The 27,777-nt window shown below is 33.4% G+C and overlaps 1 protein-coding gene across 1 annotated transcript in view; it reads right to left on the reverse strand.

Annotated features, from left to right (window-relative positions):
* Positions 1–397: 397 nt before the first annotated feature.
* Positions 398–27,777, reverse strand: part of DSC2 (desmocollin 2) — a 308,378-nt gene continuing 280,998 nt past the window's right edge. Inside the window, exon 16 of the mRNA XM_081252455.1 lies at positions 398–412. Within this exon, the coding sequence (XP_081108581.1) occupies positions 408–412 (5 nt within the window). The 3' untranslated portion in view covers positions 398–407. The remainder of the gene's footprint in view (positions 413–27,777) is intronic.

The following is a 27,777-nucleotide window of genomic DNA, read 5'->3' on the forward strand; positions in this document are numbered from 1 at the left end:
AAACAAAGCCCACAAATTCAATACTTTAGAGAAGTAAAAACTTGACAATTTGATATATTTTGACTATATTTAACATAATTTAAAATAAAATCATTTGATTCTTTCTCCATGGTACCAAAGCTTCCTGGAAAAAAAAAATAAAAAGGCATTGAATGAGCATATTAAACTTTCAAATTTCATTAAATGGACATCAATATATATTTAATATAAAATTCTTCTATTTGTATATTTAATATTTAGTGGTAGATGTTTGACATCATTTAAGAAAACATTGAGTTGATAATATAATTTTTTAATCCATTTATTTTAACATCACATAAATAAATAAGTGCTGGGAACAAGGCCAGAGATAATGAAAGCATAAAATTGCCCCAGATAAATTTTGTAAGGCATTTTCACTGGACCTTTTAATCTTTCTTCCTTCTTTTTTCAGGTCCACAGGCATCTCAATAAATAAAGCAAAAAAAAAAAATACACTTATTGGCCCCATACCAATAACAGTTCTTTAGAAAATGACATTTCTGATAAACTTTAATATACTTATCCAGTGTTGAAACCAACCAGTCATCCTGAGCTTTGTCCTGCACTGTATGAACAGGCCACTGTCACTTTTCCTAAATGACTGTCATAGTCTCCACACTGATTCCTCGGCTTCTTCTCTTGGCTTTCTGTTATTCAAACAGCAGCCAGTGATGTCTTACAACTTGAATATGATTTCACCACTCCTCTGCTTAAGGTCCTCTAAAGGAGCCTCATCACTTAGGAAATACACACACATACACACACACACACACACACACACATTTTTTCCCCATGACTTAGAAGTCCTCACATCTCCAGTCTCCTGTCTTTCTCTGAAGCCTCATCTTCTTACATTTCAATCTCTCTCTCTCTCCCCCACCTCTCTCATTCCCCTGTTTGTATGTACTGTACCATGACTTCTCTATTTCTTTAACACACCAAGGTTTTTGCCACCCCAGGGCCTTTGCCCTAGTTATTTCATCAGCATAAACATCACTTTCATTTTTACTATACTAAGGAGATGAATTATAAACCATTCATCTTAACATTTTCTTTAAATTTACATGCCCCAAATTTTACATGACTGGCTTCCTTTGGTAATTCTGCCTCAGCTTCAATTCAATTTCACATCTTAGAAAAGCTTTCCCTGACCAGTGACTCTTAAGCAGCCTCCTTCCTCCCCCACATACATTATCACTTTAGTCTGTTTGTTTTCTTCTTTATTACTCTCTGAAATTGTCCTATTTAATAACTTGTTTAATGTTTGTTTTTCCTCACTCAATAAATGTCCATGAAGTCAGGGAACTTGGCTGTATTCTTAATATGTAAAACAATTTCTAGAACATAACAGACACTATGACCTATGTTCTAGTAGATGTCGAATCAAAAAGAAAAAATAGGACTTTGCCTCAAAAGCTGTAATCAACAGATTTATTATCAAAGGATATAATAGGAATGTTTTAATTGAATCATTATAAACTAGCTTTTAATCAATTCCCAAATAAAGTGCATTATTTCCAACACACATCTATGACATGTTTTTTCTAGTCCTTCATAATCCATTGAATTGGTTTACTCCATTGAGTGACCAATATAAAGGTAGTCCTATATAAAAACCAGTTAAAGCACAAGGCTGTTTTATTAATTTCATTATTCAAGCAATACAAGATAATTGTATAAGGTATAGAAAATGCTGATAAACAAACAAAAATTGTAAAAATCTATGATTCTATTAACTTTAGTTAAGAATTTATGTACATTTTCCCTGAGGCTTCTCTGGTAGCTCAGTGATTAAGAATCCACCTGCTAGTACAGGGGACATGGGTTCAAGCCCCGGTCTGGGAAGATCCCACATGCCACGGAGCAACTAAGCCTGTGTGCCCCAACTACTGAGCCTGTGCTCTAGAGCCCGCGAGCCACAACTACTGAGCCCACGCACCGCAACGAAGAGTAGCCCTCACTCGCCACAACTAGAGAAGGCCCACGTGCAGTGCCAAAGACCCAATGCAGCCAAAAATAAATAAATAAATAAAAATTTTAGAAAAATTTATGTACGTTTTCCCAACTTTTTGTTTCTTTGTTCTGGATAATTACAGAATTGGAATTTTGACCTACAGTTTTGGCAAGTCAATCCTGATGCTTTGGGTAGAAGTTACAAGATAGAAAAGAATGGAAATAAGCAGTTATAGAAGATATTGCACTATCAAAAAAGAAGTTTAATAGAGGTATAAATTATGATTGAGATAGTGGGAATACAAATGATAAATGTGAAAGATCATTCACAAAATCTAAAACAACCAGATTTGAGGGACAAGAAAGAAAAAGCATTCAAAATTAATATGGAAATTCATGAAATTATGAATTCATTTATTTATTGAATAGTTCTTTATAATACTCTTCCCACATTTGGGCTACTTGTTGAGTTAAGCAGAGAACAAATCAGGAAAGAAATATACTTTCAAAGGAGTTTACATATAGGCCTAGATGATATTCTTAGCAGAAACAGCAACGTAAAGGGAAAAGATATGGAATTCAGTTATGAAAAATGCAGTTTGATGCTGGAGGAGAGAGGTGGCCAGTGCAGGAAGTTGAAGAAGTATAGAACCTTCAGCAAAGTGAGTCACTGGGATTCTATGAGAAAAATGTTATTTCATTTTATGAGAGTGCAGATAAAATTTCCTGAGGAATTTTGCTCCAGATTACACATCACAAAACTGTTTTCACTCAAAAATTATTTCAAAGGTCATCCCCAGGGTTAGGTATAAAAATAAAAAGAGGATCTTGGCATTTTAGTATGTTAAAATGACACCAAGCTGTGCTGATATTCCCCTGCACCACCACCATGTCTTGCCCATTCCCCATAGCTATTTTTTTCATTCTCTTGCTTTCTCCTCAGGGTGCTCAGGGGGAAGGATCACAGGGAGATTAGAAGGCAGAAGGGGAAACATGCTGTGCTTGTTCTTCCCTGCTGCTTCACTTGGGCAGTGGTATCACATCTCTCATTCCCACCCATGATGACAGCTCCTGCCAGGTCCCCTTCATCCTTGGCTCTTGGCTCCATCTTGCACTGGGCCCAAGGAACACTATCCCCACACTTGTCCCTTCAGACCTAAAGTTGTTAGTCACTTCCCACTGCTACTGGTAGTCTCTGGTCTCTGGTGCTTAATGTTCTTTCTCTGTTCCTTACACCATCCACACTTTTACAAGTAGCGCCTTCAATAAAAGTTTCTTGAACCATCTGAGTTGGACACAGTTGCCTTCTAGGACCCTGACTGATACACTGGAGGTTTTGTTTACTATTTTTAAATAGGAATGAGTTTGAATTACTATTTTTAAAAGATATCACTCAAGGTTTGTTAGGTGAGGAACTTCTGTTTTCCTTAAAACACCTAAATCCTACATCTGTTCCTTCATTGAAACTTTTGCTTATTCAGAATTAATTTTCTGTTGCTCACATACTTATAACAGCTCCAGAAATTTGAAGCAAAACAAACAACAAAAAAGCAAAACAAAAACAAGATTGTTTTAATAGCGGACAGAAGGAACCTGATAGAATTAGAAGGTCCCAATTCCAACTTGTACCTTGCGTTAAAATTGTTCCTGGCATGTGGTGCTAATTCTATGGCTAGTTGTGAATTGCTGTCCTAAACACTGAGCCCGAGTTCCTTTTTTGTCCCATATTATGAATGTGTTATTGTCACAGTATGCAATAAAAATTACTCTCAGCTGCATACAAACTCTGGATAGTAAATTGCCCCCCAAATAGGCTTACCTTCAATTTATGCTTTTGCAGTTTCACCTCTCATAGTGATTAATATCATAACACCATATAAGGCTCAGGACAGTCAGCAATGTAGCCACCATACTTCAGAAGTCAGACAGTGGAAAAACACTTACTGTGCTAGAAATACAGCGTCCTTTGACATCCTGATTAATAAATATTTGTGTTACATAGAATAAAGATACAAACAGTATCAGGAGTTAATCTTGCAAACACACACACACACACAACCTTCCTTCTAAAACAGGCAATTGCAAAAAGATATTTTGGCAATAAAAAAGCAATAACTCACAGAGTGTTCCCATTTAAATTTATGAAAACCCCACGAAATTAGAGAGACAATTTCCATCAGTGAAGGGGTCAGAGGGTGAAGTGGGACTAAGTAAAAATATAAGCTTGGGGTCTTGGGTTCAGAACCATTCGGGTAAAAATATTCCTAGCATTGGATGGACTGCATCTTGGATTCAATAAAAGAATGTGTTTCCAAGAAAAGACCTTTAAAAAGATCTAGAAAAAATACAAAACTGAGCTTTAAAATAAACTCCAATACCTCATCTAGGTCACATATTAAAGCAAACTTTGTTGAAAGAAGCTTTATGTTTTTCTTTTGTTTACATTTTTAATTTTTGCTTTGACTTGAAAGCTAATTTATTTTGTTCTACACATTCTAATAAATATTGTCACAAATATTTAATAGGTTACGTAGGACCTTCATAAATTTAAGCTGGGAACTCCTCTTTCCTTGTCAACCACTCTTTTGAGCCAATATTGTGCCTTGTACTTTGTACCTAGCACTTGATATCTTATTGTGACTGCATTTAGTGCATTATAAACCGGGGGCTAACACTTTGCCTGGTGCTGAGGATACAAAAGTAATAAAGTCCTTGCCCCTGCCCTCAAGAGAGGTACATTCTAGGAAAAGAGAAACAACATTTAAACAAATAAGTCCACTAAAATGCTATACAGTACACAGAAAAAGAAGGAAATGAAGGAAGAAAAGGAGACAACTCATGGAGGAGGCCGGTACACTTCAGAGAGGAAGTGACCTTTGAACTGCATCTTGAAATATTGGAATGTCCGTTTTCAACACACATTGGGTCCAATATATTTCAGGCTATGGAAGCACTATGAATGAAGGCATGGAGATCATCATGTAGGCTTGACACTGAGGCTCTAGTATGAGGAGTTATTATTTCATTTTAATCCAGGTATTCATTTATTTTGTTAGAGAAAGTGGTGATGCAGGGAGAAAGGCTGCAGAAATAAAGCCAGATACGTCTGCGGAACCTTGACTGTGTACAGCTTATGTCCTTAATAATGATTTTGGACATTATTTATTAAGCATTCGAGAACTTCTGAAGAGTTTAGAGCTATTTGAATATCTGTTTCCTCCTTTGAAAAATGGAGCCAATAAAAAATATCTACCTCCAAAAAAAGGATTAAGTGAGAAAAATTATATGACTCTATTAGTTCTTTGTGACTCAGTTGCTATTATTACATATTTGGCCTGGAAGATTTATATTGGTCTTGAAAATGACCTTATAACAAAGTATTAATAGAAATATTTTTGTAGAGAGGCAGAAGCAATTCCCTAATACTAACATATATAATTACCTTTCCTTTGAATATCAAATTTTAAACTTTAGCATTTCTTAAATGCTCAAAATGCTGGATCAGGCCAAGTGATCATTCTCTCACTTTAAATAATTTTAACTTTTCAATGCACATAATAAGTTCTAAATTATTAAAATTAAATATTCAGTACTTTCTTGGCTATTTGAAAATCACAAAAGAGTACTATATATTTACAAGTTAAATTCTAGTTCCTATGAAAACTCTAAATTAATCATGGAATACTTCAGTAAGTTTCCTAAAATGTCAAGTACTAATCCTTGTTCACGTGATAGTGTGATGATTACTCTGTAAGAATATGGACATGACAGTGTTCAGTAAATATTCAGCTGAACAATATTTTTTACGATACTTGAAGAGTGGTGTGAAATGTATTTCCTTATGCAGAGCTAAAGGTTTGAATCTTATAATACTGAAAAGATTATTTTTTATAAAACTGACAAGTGATAAAGCTGCAGGACTGTTGTGATCTACAGCTACTTGTCATTATAATGTGAAGTAAATGATTCTGAGGGAGATCCACAAAATGAGGATATCAGCACAGACTAGAATGGTCACCTTCTTGTCCAATTTATTCAGTGCATTTGGTCTTGACAGTATGAAACACTCAAGCTGGCAGCTGGCATCATTTTGAGCAACTGCAGGTTCACAGCCTAGTCAGGGACTATTTAGAATCCTGTTGTCCTGGATCCATGTGCGTGGGATAAGGGTGTTGTAGCCTTCGATGTTTGTTTAAAAATGGACATGAGGAACTGACTTCTTGTAAAACTCATTTTATGACTTTATAAAGAAAGGTTTTCCACAGTTATTGGTCTTCTGTCACTCATTAGCAAAATTGCTTCCCAAGGTCACTGTGACATGGCTCAATATTAGAGTGCAGTGTTCATACTGTAGTTGTCCAATAGCACATGGGATGGTAAACAGTGAAAAATTAGCTCTTATTCAGGGATGAATGCTTAATGTTATTTGCCAAGACTAATAGGTAGACTAAATAGGTAGAGTAGCTTTTGTCCAAATGGATTAAAGAAAACTCCATTTGTGATTTACAAGAGAAGAAAAGATGAGATGGTTATGGGGTTTTATTGCACATTTTGTTCTAAGAGATTTATGGATAAAATTTTGTCCTCAGATTTACATAAAAGGTTTATGGACTCTGTGCATATTAGAGCAGAAAATTGCTTTTATTTAGTGATGCTGTTTTCCTGAAATGATATTTCCCAGCAAAATTCATTCATCATAATTTTTAAAATTCATATGGGCCTTAGTTACTCCAAAATTAACCCATAATGCATTTTTAATCAAATCATAAATATGGTATTTCTCAGTGTAAGTGCACTGGGTCTTCCTGCAAATCTTATCACAATGTAGGAGAAAAAAATAACATTTTCTATTTATCCAAATTACAGAAATTTGGGGGGTTTCAACTATGAATACTGTTTCTGTCTTTACTGAGAAAAAGTAACCCCAAACCTCACTTCACATTTGAAAAATGAAGACAAGAAGGGGCCCTACCTCATCGGGCCAACACAATAGCCAATACAAATATAGTAAGCACTTGCTAAATATTTATGAGTATTATTATCTCAAAGAATTGAATGGTCTCTTTTTTGTAATTCTATTTGCGTGGTATTTTTACATTTTGCCTCATTTGGATTCCTTAGCCAATAAAAATATGTAGTAATTGCACACGCTACTTATGGAAATGAAAATGTTTCTGCTATTTTCTGCCTACGGTATTGAAATATTTGATGTTGATAATGAGTTTTATTAAGTGAAGTGAAGCATACAATCAAATAGAAAACATGAAGAAAGTTGAAATTTAACCAGGCCCTATAATACATTGTGCCCAATAGCACAGTAACAGAATGAATTTTGAAAATATGTTTTTTACATTTATTTACAGTACATGTTAAATTTGTCCATCTCATTTCAACTTCCACAATGTGTCTCTTATCTAACCCACCGTTATCTCCCACCTGCATGGTTGCAATGGTTTCCTAACTCACCTTTCTAGATTCACTAGAATCTAATGAAAGTTGGGTCTCTCCAATTCATTGTCCACACAAAAGTCAGAGAAATGCTTTCAAAACACAAAACTGTTTGTGCCCCTCACTTGCATAAGGCCTTCAGTGCCTGACAATTGTACTCACAATAAAATCCAAAGACCTCAATTAGGCTGTCAGGTTCTGAAGGCCTTCCAGCTTCATGCCTTGCCATGTTCCTTCATGTCCTATATTGACCTTCTCCCAGTTCCTTGAACTGATGCAACTCAGTGTTCAGAATGGTTTTGCAAAGCTATGTCTATCTGACTATTTTTAATATGTGTCTGTCTCTCCCACTAATCTAATATTTCTAGGAGTGAAGTGTTGCTTCTATATTGTCCACTCTCATGCCCTCAACACCTTACACAGTGCCTGTCACAACTAAATGATGTGTGATAAAGATTTATTCAAGAAATGAATGAGGGGCTTCCCTGGTGGCGCAGTGGTTGAGAGTCCACCTGCCGATGCAGGGGACACGGGTTCGTGCCCCAGTCTGGGAAGATCCTACATGCCACGGAGCAGCTGGGCCCTTGAGCCATGGCCGCTGAGCCTGCGCGTCCAGAGCCTGTGCTCCGCAACGGGAGAGGCCACAACAGTGAGAGGCCCACATACCGCAAAAAAAAAAAAAAAGGAAATGAATGAATATTAGTTAGGCACTTCCTAAGTGTCAAGCACTGTGCTAGGCACTGAGATATACGTGAATATGAAAGTGTACCTGTCTTCAGTGAGCCCCTAGTATAGCGGATGGGGTATGAGGTGAGTAAGCAAACAACATTGTACCAGGACAAAGCATAGGGTGCTAAGAGAGAAGAAGGAGATCAGGAAATTTTCTCAAGAGAAGTGATTTCTGAGCTGAATCTTAAAGGATGAGAGGAGTTAGAGAAGGGGAGGGAAAGGTACAGTAGATAAAAGGCAAATGAGTGCAATCATGCCAACGCAAAGCAAATGAAAAGTGGTCTGGGAAGATGGACAAGAAAGAAAAAGTGAGACGTATCAGTGTTCATTTGGATCCCTTCGCAAATAAGAAAACATCTCATTTAAAGCTTTATTATAATTTCAATTTTATATTTATTATATATAATTATTATTTGTAACTATTGGCAGAAAAGTTAAACATTTACCCAAGGTCCACAGCTAAGCAATATATCTGGGATAAAAAGTTGTATGTGTATATTTGTTAACTGTTTACTCCAAAACCCATTTTTATTCTTTTTATGGAAAGGTAGATTTTTAATTTAAATATCAGTATTATTAGTAAAATGATATAAATCTTCTCTATTACTCATTGCACTAAAATTACAAATCAATCCGCCCCTTCATCCAATTAACTTTTAAGAATACATCAGAGTAGGAATACATATCCATCTGTGGCATGGGTCCTAACTACACCTTTGCTTACAAGACCATATAATTTGCCCCAAGACTTTTTTCCAGAAAATATTGTTTTGTTGGTTGACCTTCATTTACTGTCCCTCTTATAAACCATAAATCATAATCAATTTGTGTCTTTGACCATTTTTAGTCTTCTTCCCTAATAGAATAAGCTAGAAAGCTTTTAAATCCTGGATAACAAAAATGTTGTGCCATGATGCATTTCATCATAGATAGCCCAGAGATTTGGGTGGTATTAATGATGCAATTATAGTGGAAACGAATGACTCTAAAACTGAAAAGATAAATAAGTATATCTTCTCTCACCCTGAGGGTCTTAACTATCACATTTCTTGAAAATTAAATTCCCTGTCCTTAAATGTAGTAGAGTGACAACAGCAAAACAAAGGTCAACTATATATATTTAGAATGGAATACTACTTAGCCATAGAAAAAAAATGAAATTTTGCCATTTGCAACAACATGGATGGACCTGGAGTGTATTATGCTTAGTGAAATATGTCAGAAAGAGAAAGATAAATACTGTATGCTGTCCCTTACATGTGGAATCTTAAAAACAAAACAAAACAATGAATATAACAAAACAGAAACAGACTCACTGATATAGAGAACAAACTAGTGGTTACCAGTGGGAAGACGGAAGGGAGCAGGGGCAAGATGGGGTAAGGGATTAAGAGGTCCAAACTACTGAGCATAAAAGTAATAAGCTTCAAGGATATATTGTACAGCACAGGGAATATAGCCAATACTTTACAATAACTTTAAAATGGAATAACAAATCTATTATAAAAATAGATTATTTTTATAAACTATAAAAATATTGAATCACTTTTTTAAAAGTCTTCTAATCTTACCAACTGACATTAACATAATCTATCCAAAAATGACTCAAGATTTTAGAAACCCATCCCACTCACCAAAACATTCAGGATCCTGCCCTATCCAAAAACTTGCCAAGTTGTCTTTGGTAGATTCAGTTGAAACTTGGTCTTTCTGATTTTAGTTAATATCATAGTGAACTAACTCAACATTAGTACATAAGACTAATACAGAATGAATTACAACATGTACATACACACAGAGCCACCGAAAACCAACAAAATCCCCACACCAGTGTCTCTGCTATGGAGATCTAACTGTATGGGTCTTGTTTTGCTTCATTTTGTTTTTTAGGTGAGCATGAATATAGTGATGAAAGCTCAAGTACAAATCCTTTGTCTTTGAGCAAATTCAAATTCCATCAAGGTCTCATATCAATGAGATTTTGTACATAAAGCCTCTAGCAGTAAGCCAGTCACTTAACAACACTTCCTGAGTATCTATCAGATGGGATCATATTACGGGGTGACTTAAACATCAAGGTAAACTCACGTACAGAAAATCTGGAAAATAACAGTTATTCCCCAAGAGGTCATTGTTTCAGAGATCATTTGAAGTAGAAAAAGTGAACTGTCAGATCTAAGCAGTGAACAGAATATTATAATATTAACCTAAAGTTTCTGCAGAGAGGAACTTCCCTTAAGTGATGATCAGTATTGGCTATTTTCAGCCTATCATTTTTATCATTGCTTATCTTCTTCCTAAAAGTGAACTCTAAAGTTGTATAAAAAGTTAAAATTTCCTTTGACATATAAACTAGTTTTTTATATCAATCATCTCCAATCTGACTTAATGCAATTTAAAAGGTAAGTTAAAGAGAATAAAGTTAATACAAAAGTTTATAAAAATCTAAAAATATGTTCTGAAATTTTTGGTACCAAAGAATGTAAAGTATGTTATTTTTGCTGTTTTCAGCATTATACATCCATTTTGACCATACTGTGATTGGATCAATCAAGTCAATTACTTGTTACCTTTGAAAAGAGAAAATTAGAAAATTTATACCCTGATTGAAAACCTCTGGAAAAATTATTATATGATACAATGATGAAATGCACTTTGAATTCATTAAAAAATTACACATCTTTTCACCTTCATATGAAGCTTTTAGATGTACACCAGGCTTATAACTTTTTATGAATGAGGGCCTTGGTAAGGATATAACACACTCAATTTATGATTCAAAGATAACTGACATTGTGTATTTGTTATAGTAGAGGGAGAATTCATTGTCCAAACTAGGGCATACAAAGACTCCCAACATAAACAAAGTTTGTCTCAGCTACTGAAGAATGGTCACTCTAGAACAAAAAGCAAATTAATTTAATCTTTGATATTAAAAGTATACACATAAACTGTGTATATACACACATAAATAAATGTTTTAGGTATGTAATATATATATATATATCATATATATAGCACATGTTTATAAAAAGGCAAATGTAAGGAGGGACTTAAAATGTATATAGCAAAAAACTTTTTGTACTTCTTTTTTCCATTGCCTAAATTATATTCCACTATTTCAGATATATAGTGTTATAACATATACCCTAATGGATTAGACACTCCTCAGAGTAAAGTTACTCTCTAATGCTGGGAGTGGTATCTAGGGACGTCAAGATCTACAACTGTTTTAGATCACTGGGCTGCCACTTAGAACATATGATTCCAGGGAGTTAGAAGTTAATTATACCCTATCTGACTGACGTTAATAAATTGTCTTTCTTGAATTGAATTGGCACTTTGATAGGCTAGGTCTTCATGACATCATAAAAAGAAAAAACAAGATAATTTAGCCTAATCTATTAATCAGTGCATTAATTTTTGATGTTTATTTTTATCCAAAATTTCACATCATACAATGAATTGAATGATACAGTGAGTAGACTGATACAATGAATACATCAGTAATTTTAGGATACTATTTTAGACATGGGACAGAAAAATAATTCATAAGAGAACACTTCGTGTATATTGCTTGGTTTTTGACATTTTACCATCCTCATACGTTAATTGATTCAGAACTTCACAATAATGTGTTGGGAACTTTGGATATTAACTCTTTCCTCTTACTTAGCTGACTGAGACCATTATTGTAATGGCCTAAAAGACATAATATGCTTCTCAAACGTTCTAATTAATCTGGTACCCAAATCATAAATTATATTAAATTGCAGAGTCCTAGAATCCTAGGTCCCATGAGAACTATGTAAGTCATTTACTTAAACCTCCCACCAGATGAATCAAGTGGAAGCACTGGTTTGTTCTCAGAATGATTAACTAGCTCATTAGTTCTATAATTACCCCATATACCTCATCTCAGTTCTGTGCTGTATTAATCTATCCTCTTTAACCATGTCCTTGTCACTTCCTTTAACAATATAGTTTAAACATCTGAGTTTTAGATCTATTTTTCTATAAATATTTTCAATTAATAAATCAAAATATTAAGATTGGAATTCACATTGTTTCAAGGCTCAAGAGCTTCTTAGTAGTTGATGTCTCATTAGTAGTAGTAGCTGCTTAGTAGTAGATTTCTGAGCCTACTACTGTAAAATGCCAGAAACACGGAAATACAGATATATTGCAATTCTGACACACACAGATGATTCATTCTGCTCTCAGAAAAAATGTACAATTGGCACTTCCCGCCATTATGGGAATGTTTTTGCTCCCTCCCCCCAGTATTGATTTACCATAACGTTTGGATTACTGTAGATTGAATCACATTGAACTAAAGGTAATTCTTGTCCAGGAATTTCATACCAAGTTTTATATCAAGGAATGAAATATTATCTACAGTGAGATTGTGAATCTATAACATAAATATAATTACTGTTTTAATAATTACTAATTTAAATCAGTTATATTCACAATAATGTATATAATAAATACATCTTATATTTGAAAAACTATTTGAATAATTTTAAAAATAGTTCATTGTTTCCCTTGATCACAGTAGTGCAATTTTTCAACCGGGAAATAAAATTATAATTTTACTCATGAAATATTTTACTGCCATAACTTGTATGGAATATGATATTCACCAAGCAATTCAATTCAGTGATGTAATTTTTCCTGGTTAAAAATGGAGGATATTTATTAAATTACCATTAAATTGCCATATATATATATATACAGTTGAACAATGAAGAGAAATTTATAAAATAACCCACAATTTAAAAGAGATGGCTGCCTGATTACTTAAACTCCCTGGAAATTTGACAAGCCTCTCTTTAGAAAACTGATCTGGAACTGGATTATAGAAAACAAGGACATTGGTATAGACTGCCCTTGAACTTATCTGTAAGGTTTAGATATTGATTTGATTACTACAAATAATGATCAGCAGTATGTGATACAAAATGAATAAGAAAAAATTAGCCGAAAAAATAATCAGAATTAGGATAATAGATGAACTTTATAAAATAAGATGGTACAAATTACAAGCACTATAAGTCTGTGTTTAGCCCCTAACACATTAGTAATATCCTTTTAACATCCTGTGAACTATAGCCATAAAAAGAAGCAGGGCACGGACTGAGTCAAAGCCCTAAATATTTTATTCCTCTTCCCTTTGAATAACATCTTTCTAGTGCCATAGGTGAAACTTCCCATTATTTCATCACTTTATGCCTGAGGAGTGAGAAAGCCAAGAGAGGGAGGAAAATATAAAGGGGAAAGAAGGTCAAGAGACATGAAGAAAGAACATAATATAAAAATATTGCCTTCTTTTCTTTTCTTTCACTTTCTCTTTCTTCTCCCAGATGCCAGGTTTGCAGTTGAATGCTAATTCTTTAGTAAAAAAACCAGACTCAAAAGTTGTGGGGTTTTATCAGTAACATGAGACAGAGAAAGAGAAGAGGAGAATAAGAGAGAGAGAGAAAGAGACAGAGAGACAGAGAAAGGGAAAATTAGTTAATCAAAAGTCAAAGAAGGAGATCAGGAACAAGACAGGAATGCCTACTCTTACCACTTTTATTCAGCCTAGTACTGCAAGTCCTAGCCAGAGCAGTTAGGCAGAAAAAGAAATAAAAGGCATCCAAATCTGAAAGGAAGAAGTAAAATTGTCTGTATTTGCAGATAATATGATTTTATATAGAGAAAACCCTAAAGACTCCACCAAAATACTGTTAGAACTAATAAACAATTTTGGTAAAGTTATAGGATACAAAAATCAATATACAAAAATGTGTTGTACTTCTACATACCAACAACAAACTATCAGAGAAATTAAGAAAAAAAATGCATATACTGTAGCACTGAAAACATTTACTTAGGAATAAATTTAACCAAGGAGGTAAAAGACCTGTACACAGAAAACTATAAGACTTTGATTAAATAGATTGAAGATGATACAAATAAGTGTATAGATATCCTGTGTTTATGGATTGGAAGAATTAATATTGTTGAAATGTTCATACTACACAAATTAATCTACAGATTCAATTTAATGCCTCTCAAAATTTCAATGCCATTTTTCACAGAAATAGAACAATCCTAAAATTTGCATGGAACCATAAAAGACCCTGAATAGCCAAAGCAACCATGAGAAAAAAGAACAAAGCTAGAGGTATTACGCCTCCTAATTTCAAATTGTATTACAAAGCTACAGTAATCAAAACAGTATGATAGTGGCATAAATGTCATATAGATCATATAGACACATAGATTGATAAAATAGAATAGAAAGCTCAGAAATAAACCTATGCATATGTGGTCAATTAATTTTTGACAAAGGTGCCAAAAATATAATGGGGAAAAGGTAGTCTCTTCAATAAATAGTGTTGGGAAAACTAGGTAGCCACAAGCAAAAAAAATGAAATTGGACTCCAATTGTATACCATACACAAAAATCAACTCAAAATGGATTAGACTTGAACATAAGACCTGAAACTGTAAAACTTCTGAAAGAAAACAGAGGAAAAAAGCTCCTTGACATTGGTCTTGGCAGTGGTATTTTGGACAGCAAAAGCAAAGGCAATAAAAGCAAAAACAAATAGGACTACATCAAACTAAACAGCTTCCACATGACAAAAGAAACCATAACAAAATGAAAAGACAACCTATGGAATGAAAGAAAATATTTGCAAACAGTGTATCTGCTAATGGATACATATCCAAAATATACAATGAACCCATACAACTCAATAGAAAAAAAGCAAACAAACAAACCTCAATTTTTAAAAATAGGCAAAGGATCAAAATAGACCTTTCCATAGAAGACACACAGCTGGCCAAAAAGTACATGAAAAGGTGCCCAACAACACTAAACATCAGGGAAAGACAAATTAAAACCACAATGATATATCAGCTCACACTTGTTAGGATGACTATTATCAAAATGACAACAAATAACAAGTGTTGGTGAAGATGTGAAGAAAAGGGAACCCTTTTGGTCGGTATGTAAACTAGAACAGCCACTATGACAAACAGTATGGAAGTTCCTCAAGAAATTAAAAAGAGAATTACCACATGATCTGGCAATCCCACTTCTGAGAATATATCCAAAGGAAACAAAAGCATTATTTTGAAGAGATATCTTTACTCCCATGTTCATAATAGCAGCATCATTTACAAGACAAAATATGGAAAAACCTAAGTGTCCATCTATGGATAAATGGATAAAGAAGTTGTGGTATATATATCTCTATATATACAATGGAACATTATTATCCAGCCTTAAAAAAGAAGAAAACTTGTCATTTGCACAACATGGATGAAACTGTAGAGCATTCTGCCAAGTAAAATAAACCAGACAAAGAAAGACTAATACTGCATGGTGCATGGTATCACTTATACGTGGAATCTTAAAAAAAATGTCAAACTCAGAAACAGAGTAAAAAAGTGGTTGCTGAGACTAAGGGGTGGGAGAAATAAGTAGAGGTTAATGAAAGGGCACAAACTTTCAGTTACAAGATGTACAGTTTTGAGGATCTAAAGTGTAACATGTTGACTATAGTTGATAACACTGTATTATATAGTAGAAATTTGCTAAGAGAATAGAAAAATGTTCTGACACAGACACAAAAAGGTAAATATGTGAAGTGATGGATGTGTTATTTACCTCAAGGGGGTGAATCCTTTCACAATATATATGCATATCAAATCATTCCATTGTACACTTTAACAATTTTACAATTTTTTGTCAATTATACACCTAAATGAAACTGGGAAAAAAATCAAAGAAATTTCTGGGTTTTAGCTGTATAGATCATCTTATAATCAACACCATTCAATTGACTTTTCATGTCACTTCTAAGGTTAAAACAAGATTCTATATGTTGTGAATTCTTAGAGCTATTTGCAAGACATTTAACTTTGTTCATAAGGTAATATTACTATACATTAAGGGCCAATTATTTTACTGTACACTTTGTAAAACTAAAACATGGACTTTTCACATATTTTCCATTTAATCTTTCAGCATCTGTTTTTCATCTGTAAAATGAGTTATTAATATCTCCTCAGGTTATTTTCAAGTGTACAATGAGATAGCAAATGAGAAATTATTTTCAAATTTAAAGGCCTTAAATGAATGTTTAGTGATGCACCCATCCTTTAAAAGCAAAAATTTGAGCTTAAAATAGAAAACTGCTATAAGACTATCGGCTATGTATTGAAATTGCACCAAATACGTGTTTATCTAGAACGTTATATGATAAGATTTGCTTTCATCTTTGTTTTTTAAAATGACCAAACACCAAATTAACTATATGTAGACCTAAGTAACTAATGGGCTAACAGAATTTTACTTGAATACCTGAAAATTACATTTCCTAACACAAGGATTTTTTAGAAATTCTGACTTGGGTGACTCCTACATATGTATGTTAACATCACAACATGTCAGAAGAAACAAAATTTGAAACAATATTTGAAAGCCTAATTGTGCTTATTTATTAAACAATTTGAAAAAAGAATAGATACATGTACATGTATAACTGAATCACTTTGCTGTACACCTGAAACTAACACAATATTGCTAATCAACTATACTCTAATATAAAATAAAAATTAAAAAACAAAAAAACTACCATGCTTAAAAATGAATTATTCCCATAATAAAAGACAAAACCCAACTTTCATTCAAAAAAATAAAAAATACATGATTCATGTATAGAAATGTAATAAGCCAAAATAAAAGTAAAAATATTCAGTCAAAGGAAACTATTTAAAATAAATGTATCTATAGATTATTTTCGCTAAGCTGTGTTTTAAGGATGAATCTAATTCTTCACCTCTGGAGAAAAAAGGGGTACCTACTCTATGCACAGATTCAAGAGAGACTGTTCCAAAGAAGGAATCTCTGCCTTCAAACAGAAACTGGTGCCAAGCCCTCCTCGGAGTCAGCTGAAGAGCAGAGAAAATAGTCACATATGAATAATGTGTCCGTTGCTCAGAGTGGCCATCAGTATTTTCTCTGGTGGGAATTCCCTGCTGCACTTTTTGAGTCAGCATAATTAATTTTTACTTTATGAGAATAATAGTTACATCATCTTATCTACAACTGCTAGGCATCAACATGGCTGTACCATAGATTCCTGAAACTCAACATTGTCATAACAATTCTCTCTTGTTGTTGTTGTTTTCATAAACTTGCTCATTTTTCTGTTTTTCCTACTCACCCTATTACCAAATATAGTTAATCATGGAATTATTCCAAACTGTTCCCCATCTGCCACAGTATATTATCCAACTGAATTGATTCCATCCCTGAATTCTCTCTTGCATTTCTTCTCTCCTCTCCTTCCACATTACTACTGTTTTAATTAAGGTCTGTTTACCTCCTGCCACACTTCTAATAACTGTAGCTCCTCTCCCTATCCAGTTTTTTCTACTCCAATCTACTCTTCACAGTTGCCAGTTCTCATTAAAGCAGAGCTTATTTTGGCACTTCCCTGTTGAGAAATCATTTGGAGGTTCTATATACGCATAAAGAAAAGTCTAAGTCTTTAAGGTGGTTTAACTAGATTGTTCTTGACCCACTCTTATACACCTGTTCAGGCTCATCCCTTTTCCCTCCACTCCACACCCTGGGGTCAGAAGCCTTGTCTCTTCAGACAGCCCACCATCCTCAGACACCAACACTTACTCAATCCCCTTGCTAATCCTATTTCCTCTGCTGTAATCATCTTCCTTCACTTGTCCTGGTGAATAACTCTTCACCCTTCAACATCATTCTCCCTATGAAGGTTTTCCATATATTTTCCCTTTCCTAATTTGGTTTAAAGTCAATCACTTCATACATCTACACTACCTTAAATTTTTATACATACTTCTATGTCAATACTTGTCCCATTGTAATAATTGTTATGAGCTTTGGCTTTGGAGTCAGAGAGCCCGAATTTAAGTATCTGTCCTGCCATGGACTTGCTAGGAGACTTGGAGCAAGTTAGCTTCTTAAGCCTCAGTTTCCTAATCTGACAAATGGCATTATAATACTACTTCATGGCATTATGGTGTTGGTTAAATGAGATCATTTATGTAAAATGGGAAGTACAGTTCCTGGTGCATAGTAAGCACTCCAAAGATGGAAATTATTACTATTTCTTATCACAATCAGTAATAGTTAATGCACTGCTCTCTTTTGCTGGATGATAAGCTATTTGAAAGGAAAAAAATACATTTTCATTATTTTATCTCCAGCCCCTGATTACACATTGCTCGGTATATACAAAGCAAGTTATATTTATCAAATTAAAAAAGAACTTGGAATAAAAATGTCAAAGGAAAGATAAAATCTTACACTCCTTAAATTTATCTTTATCTCATCCTGACTTGTAACATTACAGTACCATTAAGAAACCAATTACAGTCTTGATTCCAAAATATAAGATGAGACTACATATGTAAACAACAATAAAACACATCCTTTCTTCCTGCTATCTCCTTAAATTCAGATTGATCAACTTTTTAATGCATGAGTTTAGCCAACTGAGACACAGTTGAGGTGAGGTATTTTCATTACAAGTTAAAAGAATTGACTGCATTGGAAGATGATGAAGATGAACAGTATGACACTTTTCAGAATCATATTTTTTAGAAGCACAGTGTTTTAACTACAGTTCTTATGTTATCAATTTTCAAAGCCCAGTTGCAAGATAAATTTTATTTTACTAATGCCCTACATATCATGTCTTTCTTTTCATTTGCTTGCATTACTCATGCACCATTTCATAATTTATCTTTGCTCTGAAACTTACACTGTGTCACTTCTAGAAAGATTCATAATTATTATTTTTTTATTAAAAAGCTAGAAAAGGGTTTGAAAAGTTAGAAATGACAGTATGATAGTATTTGAGAAAATATATTTGGTGGAAAATATCCAGTTGTGTTAAAGTGCATTCATCACTAAGTGCATAGACAGCAATGTCAGTTTTTCATTAACCTAACAAAGCCCAGAGAACTTGGGGAATGCTGAGGAGTGGGGGAGCTGATTTCTAAATTGCCTGAGTTTTCATTCAAGAACAAACATGAAAAGAAAAACTATATCAAACTGGTGAAATTATCACTGACATTTCAAAATTTAGGGTTGATTATTGAAGCATAGTATATGGCTAAAGTGAAATTTAAAAGGACCAAATTATGCTGAGCTTCAAAGAAAAGTTTTGAGCAGGTAGCAGGGCCAGGTTTATCACATTTATCCCTACAGTTTATACATGAGAAAATTAAGACTCAGGTAAGTTTCTATGTTTAAAATCAGGTTGATTTAGGAGACAGGTAAGACTAGACCATGTATGTTAACATATATATTACTTTCATCATTACTCTTTCCTTTAAGTTCATGCCTTACTCTCATATTCTCACTTTGTGAGAAAGAGTTTCATCCACTTTTGTCCAAGAAGGTAGAGTATTAGCATCTGTTTGGATGCTGCTGAATTAAATAAATCAAACATTAGTTGATAGATTCCCATACTTCCTGTTGATTGCATTCGATTAGGATTATTTAGAGTTAAGTAATGTATATATCAAATAATGGTAGAAGAGACTAATGATCAGTGTAGTGGTTCCTATACTCACACTTAAGGTCATTCACAGAGTGGTTTACCAAAGAAGGGTTTGAAGTGTGACCAGCATCCTAGAGTTCCCTGGGGAGCCAAATCCTGCCCAATCCCACCCAGGGAAAGTCCAGATGAGCACTCACTGCTTTTCCTGGCCACAGTTGCCAATAACATCTCACTGAAATTCTAATTATGGCTTCTTGGCCAAGTGCAGAAGAAGATTCCTACACATCCCAACAAGACTGTTCTCAATTTGTTACTTTTATTTACACATGAATATCCAAGGTCTATATATGAACGTTTTAATTAGATTTATGTTGTGCCCAATTATTATGTAAATTGGCATTTCTTGTATATCTCCAATCTTTCTTCCTGTCAAACAACTCTTCTGTCAAGTTCTTGAACTAATACTGTTTCCTACTGAATACTTACTCCACACATAATTATTCAAAATTAGCAATTACTGACTGAATAAATGAATAAATTCTAAGCTTTTGATATCTCTGAGATATAATTTAAAAGAATGTTATAATAGCAGAAATGTGCAAACATTATTTTGGTAAGAAAGAGAACTTGAATGCCTGGAAAACACATATATCCATGCTGATATCAATGAAATCTAAGTAGTATGAGCACCATACACTTCTAGAAGAAAACTTTTAATCTCTTTTCTTTAAACTGTGCTCAAACCCAGCATAATAAAAAATTATTTCCCAACTCTTCATACTCAGTGAAAGCCTGGAAAATAGCCGTAAAGTCAAGTACATAGCTGATAATAATGCCTTACTTTATATACTGCTTTATAATTTGTAGAGTTCTTTCTCAAAGTTATCTCATTTGATCTTCAAAACTGCCTTTCACACTATACAAGTATAGATGTATGATCCTTTATCCCCTCTTTCAAAATTCAAAAATCTCTGAAGACCAAAAGGTTTTTTTTTTAATTTTTCAAAGTTTGTTGCCAAAACTCATTTAAAGGCAAAACTAATCTGAGCTTTCATCAGTATGTTTATAGACCTTGCTTTCCCCACTTAGTATAAATATTCATGAATCACTACAAATATATGAATATGTTTCTTTGTGGGATGCTGCTCCAGACCCTATTTAGTATTAAATAAATATGACAGATGCACTACCTGATTTTCCTAAATTTGAATTTAAACACGATTGGATCCACAGGTTTCACATAATATGTTTTGGGCCATTGTTTATATGGTCAATTTAATGATGAAAAAAACAGTTCCTAGTGCTTAAAGAAGCTCACGCAAGGTCACACTTCCAGGTAACTCTCATTTCAGGTACAGTGCTTTGATGGCTTTCTTCAAAAACATATTTGCTCGATAAAGAAGATTTTTAGCCAGTGCAATAAACACTTAGAGATTTTAGGTCACAGTAGCTCCGTTTCAAATATACTACTTGTCCAGAATGAGTAAAGGACAACATATAATTTTTATTCTTGTGTAAATTGGCCTATGGTCAAACTATTCACAAGTCCTCTAAGAAGAGATATATAGATATGTCTCTCAATCTATAACTTACTAAAGTGACAGTCCTTCAAAACTGTAAGTGGATATTTACCCAAAGTGAAAGTCAACTTTTCAATTAATATGGTGCACCATCAAATAAATATTTGACTAATAGTAGACACTCACTGATGTTTTCAAAATAAGCATGTCAACTGAAAAGGAACATTTCCTTACAGATCCAGCTATCCTATTTCTTCTACCCTCAACAAATTTAGAATTCTTTTCAGAGATACGAAAATTTACATACCAAAATTAATTAAAGAACTTTTTAAGGGGTTGTTATGAAGTAATACACAAGCTTCTAATGTCTCCTTTACCCACAAGTGGATAACATACTATTAGTTATAAAAGACGGTGTTGTGGATATGAGCATAAACTTTATCATTTTATGTATCAGTACTTCCCAGGTTTCCACTCTAAATGTTCACAAGACAAACAGATTTTTTTTCTCACTAGATAAACAGAATTGGGGCCTGTAGCATGTAGTGTAGGGATAAAGAAAGTCTTCTCTGCCTAAAAATGTTACTTAAAATTATGTAGGTCTTTAGAATCAAAAGACATCTCAGAGGCCATCTAGTGTAAAGAGTCATCTCCTGCACTTCTAGAAAGGAAAATTTCAGTGCTTGTGTTGCATTTTTGTCATCTGTATTTATTAGAAAGTCAAAAAAGCCTCCCTGTAGCTTCCATACATTTTAGCATATTGTCTCTGAAAAATAGAGAATAATTTCAATCCCTTCCATATAACAGTCCTGTAGATGGTTGAAGCCTGATACTAAGGCCTCCATTTCCCATAACTTTTACATCCCCACAGTAATATAAATACTTTACTTGATTTTGTAACTTGCAGGATTTTTTTATAGAAATGAAAATAGCAAAGTTGTATTAAAAGGAAGTGATAAATTGCAAGGTTGGATTAAAGGTAAATGGTAATTATTATAAGGATAATAATTAATGTTTACATGATTCTTACAATTGCCAGGATCTCTTCTAGAACTATTGTAAAATGTGTCCTGTGTAAGAAAATTTAATCCTCACTCTCATCTTATGGGCTATTTACTATTATTATTCCCATTTTATAAAGGAGGAAACTGAAGCACAGAGAGGTTAATTGACTTCCTCATGGTCACACAGTAAGTGGCCAAGCTGGAATTTAAACCACTCATATCATTATGCTTATCCTCTATGCCATATTATAGAATCTCTAAAGGGCTAATGGAGCAAAGCATGCCCCCAAAGTACTAAGCAAATTAACAATTGATAACCTAAATAAATGAGGACAAAGAGAAGGAGCAAATGAGAAAATCCACCTGTTGTCAGATAATATAATTAAACTAGTACAGTAGTGAGGTTAACTTCATGCAAAGTCACCTGAATTTTAAACTTTTAAAACCTCCAACCATCAATTAATAATTTGTTTGGAACAAGCTATTTCTCTGTAGGTGGGATCACATGGTCTCAGAATTAGATTATTAGAGAGAAGAGAAACCTAGAAATTACTAAATTGATCTTTACTGGCTTCTTCAGTGGCATCTTAATTTAATATATATCGTCCTTTTTTTATAAAAATAATGGAATAAAAGCAATTTGACTCTCTATTATTGGTTCACCTTACATAAGACCCAAACATTCATTATATAAATCATTATTGTGTTATTACTATATTCCAGATACTACTGAGCATCAAAATACCATAACAAAAGACACTATCTCTGTCTTTAAATAATTCATAGGCTGGTGAGGGAACAGAGAAATAAATCAAAAATTATAATCCATTGTAAGTGCAGGGTAGGTGTAATCACAGGTCTTGTGAAAATAGAGACATTTTAGGTAACCTTGATGGAAAGGAAGGAATTATTACCTGGAGTCTTAAAGAATTTTTCAAGTTAACTATGGGGAAAAATGGAGAAAATAAGCCTTTGAACAGAAGTAAGGCATGTTACAAAGCCTAGAGGTAAGAGAAAGCATCTAGCATCGGGAAAATGGCTAAAAACTTGTTCCTATTTAGAGACCAGGTAAAGAGAGAATTCTGTTACATTTCCAAACAAGATGGACTAAAAGGAACCATGTTTACACACTTGCCTTGCACAACCAAAATCAATCAGTCAATCAGTCAATCACAACTTATATAAAAATATTGTTTTAAAGACACTGGACATCAGCCACTGATCAAAGGTGATTCCTGAGAAACAGAAAACAAACAATGAGAGCACTATGTCTGCCCCAGCTTACTGAACTGACTTCAATTTGTTTCCTGGCCATGGTGCAGCCAGGGGAAACCCAGCAGAATACCTGAGTTGAACTAAAAGTTCAGGGTGACCAAAAATGCTAGCGTTGGCAGGACTGAGTACCTATGAGGAGAGTGCTGCTCAGAAAGCATACTCTAGATATGTAAAGGGTCCTTCTCAAGTATTCAGCTGAGTACTGATCAGCATACACTTCCAAGGAAACTAGTTCAGGGCCGAGGACAATCCAGAAGGATTAAAAGAAACAGTGCTGATGCTTACCCATGGCAGAGGATAGTGACTGATCCCACTAGCTAGATTGGAAGACCTCATGACTCACTGGGCATTGGCTAGAGTACTCAGAAGAGTCATATCTCAGTAGTAGAAAATAGCCAGACACTAAATCTTAGTCTGGTCCCATAAAACAAATCTTAAAATTAAGACCTAAAGGATATAACTGTTCCAAGTACATAGCTGCATCCTACAACAAAATTCAAGAATATCTATAGGAATACAAGAATATCCAGGACCAACAAGTTAAAATTAACAATGTCTGAAATTCAGTAAAAAATTTCCAGGTATGGACAGAGACAGGAAAATACGCCCCATAACAAGGAGTAAATCAATCAACCAAAACCAACTCATAACTGTCACAGTTGTTAAAATTAATCTCTTCATGCATAATGAAATGATTCCACATGGAATTGTGAATACACAGAAAGAAAGGAAGGATATTGAAAATACATAATTATCGCCTATTATTTTAATCTTTTGAAAGATAATTGCTTGTTAAAGAAAAATAGTATAAATTTTTGTGGGGTTTATTATATATTTAATACACAATATATGATAATAACATAGAGACTGGAATGGGAGAAATGCAGGTATACTATTGGAAAGTCCTTGTACGTGAAGTGCTATAATATCACTTGAAGGTATACTGTGATAACTTAAAGATGTATACTATAAACCCTAATGCAAATACAAACAATAAAGCAAAGATTTATAACTAATAAAATAACAAAGAGAATAAAATAGAATCATAAATAGGATTTAATCAAAAAGAAGGCAAAAAAAGAGGGAGACAGCAATAAAGAACTGTTGGGGAAAATAGAAAAGAAATAGCAAGAGGAAAGTCTTAAAGTCAAACTTATCAATAATTACACTAAATATAAATTGCCTAAAAATTCATTTCAACTATAGAGATTGTAGGACTGGATAACAAAAGCAAGAGTCTACTATATGCTGCTTATGAGAAACACACTTTAAATGTAAAGACAAGCATGGATTAAAATTTAAAAGACAGAAAATATATACCATGCTAATATTAATCTAAAGAAAGTTGGAATAGTTATATTGATATCAGATAAATCAGACTACAAAACAAAGAATACTGCCAAGGCTAAAGAGGATCATTTTATAATGACAAAGTGGTCAATTCATTAAAAGGACATAACAATCCTCAAAGTTTATGAACCTAGAAACTGAGATACGAAATGTTCATAACAACTTTATGAAAAAAATAGTTTCAAAACTTCTGACCTACAAAGAATTCATTAACAAACTACACTTGACCCTTGAACAATGGGTTTGAACCGCATGGGTTCACTTATACATGGAATTTTTCAATAGTAAATAATACAGTACTACACGATCCATGGTTGGTTGAATCCAAGGATGTGGAACTACAGATATGGAGGGCCAACTATAAGTTGTATTTTCCATTATTTTCTAACTGTAGAGGATATTTAGCAAGCTTTTTCTTTTTAATGTATTCTAACTTTTTAGGACTGGAAATCTACTAGTGTAAATTGTTAGACGTCATCTTCTTCACATATCTAAATAACAAACTCCTATAACAATGTTATTCTATCCATAGTAACAAATTAGGCTAATTCAGACTATTACATTTATGTAGCAAAATTAAAAAATAAAGTATAATCAATTTTTCTGTCACATAACTTTTTAATGTAAATAGGTAATATTGCATATCTCATGTACATTTACCCTAATATAACTCTAAGTCATGACATTTAAACAACTGTCATTTTTAAGATAGCACAGTTGAGATGATACATAACTTAAAAACTCTAATTTGAACTATACTTGTATGGGAAATATAGGCAAGATGTTTTTCCAAAATACACTCATTATAGTCCCCATTTTTATTCATACATGATTAACCAGCCATTAATGAAAATTTCTCTATTACTGTAAATATGATTATACCACTCTATTTTATTATGGGATCTCTCCTTTGCTCTCTTAGGCACTAATATATACTGCCTAAATTATTGCAAATTGATTTCCTACTGTTATGTGCAAAAGCTAATAAAAACATAAGTTTAAAAAGACAGAAGACTTAAAAGCATCTACTGGCAACTCATGATTACAAATATATTGTCAACAGGGGAATAATACTTTAAAGCTATAAAAGCCAATAAAATTATAAAAATTTTAAAATATAAATCTTTGGCTTCTACCAGAGAATACAATTTTTAATTGTCTGTGCCCCTAGTGGCAGTTAAAGATTTTAATTGAATATTCTTATCATCACAAATCTTAGCAAAAAAAAATAAGATGCATAGATTTTTACTTGCTGTTAAATTAAAAATAAAAGAAATAATGACCCATTTTATACAAACAAAAAACTAGCAGATGCATTCCATTAGGAAAATACCACCCACCTCTATTTGTCACCAGCAAATACACTGGACCAGTGTCTGTCTCTGGTCCAACGTGTCCTTTAACTAGAGGTAAGGGTAAAACACAGCATGATCTATGTGAAATTTAGACATAAACTTGATTTAAGCATCCATATGTTGAACTTGACTAAAAAAACTTTTGTAAAAACATTAAGTTGAGCATGCAACTTATTAAAAAAATAAAATAGGTTGGCAGTCACAGGTCACTTAAATATCATTTTTATGGGAGAAAAGTTGGAGTTTCCACATATAATATCTATATTCAAGTTCTAAAGTTTGCTTTAATTACAATGTATTCTTCTCAGTGTTATTTCTTATTTGCAAAACAGCCACATTCTCTGACTTTGAATGCTATGTTAAATTAGTCAGCACTTGTGGAATCTGGTTGCTATGAAAAGTTCTAAGCACCCCTTGTTTTATTGGAAGGAAATTGCATTCATCAGTGAATGAGTCATAAAGATATGTATATCCACCTCAGCTGTGTTATCATGAAGGATAAGGCTGAAAGCTAAAGGCAAAAAGCAAACCTCTCCAATAATTCTAAAGCGGACATCAGTCTTTTTGTATTCAAAATCTCCAGAATTGATTATACCTGCAAAGTGAATTTTCATTAGCAATTTTAATGACTTAATTTTTTTTTCATATAAAAGATCATGCAGGGACAGGTTAATATTTTTAAATTTCCTTATTTTTTATCATGTTCTTCTCTTTTGCTTTAGAGACTATGCATCCTACTTGGATTTTGAAATCCATTTCAGCTTCCAATATTTCTCCTATTTGAGGCTAAATCAAGGAATTGTTTAATATTATATCAACTTAAAATATTGAATAAAGATAATAAAAATTAAAGTTTAAACCCATCAAAAATGTTTTGAATTATATAATGATGTTCAAGGTATGAAAATTTACATACTCTTCCATCTAATTTATTAAACGGCTTTGAAGTAACTGGTACATTAACAAGTATTTAACATAACAAATATTTTAAGTTAATCTTCCTTAAAAAGAATTTGAGAAAAAATTAAGACCCAAAAACTTATTTCAAAACATAATGAAACATAATGAGAATGTCCCTTGTCTGTACAACACTTCATTAGTTTAATGCTATCTTTAGATTCCCAACTTCTTGCTATACATTACATGGTATACTGTGCTATATAATATAGTCCAGAAATGGCATGGATTCTAACAAATGTACTCAGGAGCTTTTGTTACATTCTCTGAAGGCTCTGTCTATATATGAGAATTATTTATCAAAACATGGTTTATAAAGTCCAAATTACTAGAATGAACTTTACACAGGCAACTCTTACCTTGAAAATGAGATTCATTCCCAAACAGCCATTTCCACACCATCTTGGATACCAGATTGCCACCTTCATGTCTTCTAGCTATCACCTCTGCCTTGTGCTATTATCCCTTCCCCTAGACTGCTTCTACAGAGATATTTCCTCTATGTGTCTTGTCTTTTACATTCTTCACATTACCAAGGCTGCAAGGAAGGTATTTGGGCCAAGATGTGTTGCCTTTGCATAATTGTATTGTTAATTTATTCATTTCTCCCTCGCTT

Source organism: Mesoplodon bidens, assembly GCF_964165515.1.
Source record: "Mesoplodon bidens genome assembly, chromosome: 13".
Classification (NCBI taxonomy): domain Eukaryota; kingdom Metazoa; phylum Chordata; class Mammalia; order Artiodactyla; family Ziphiidae; genus Mesoplodon; species Mesoplodon bidens.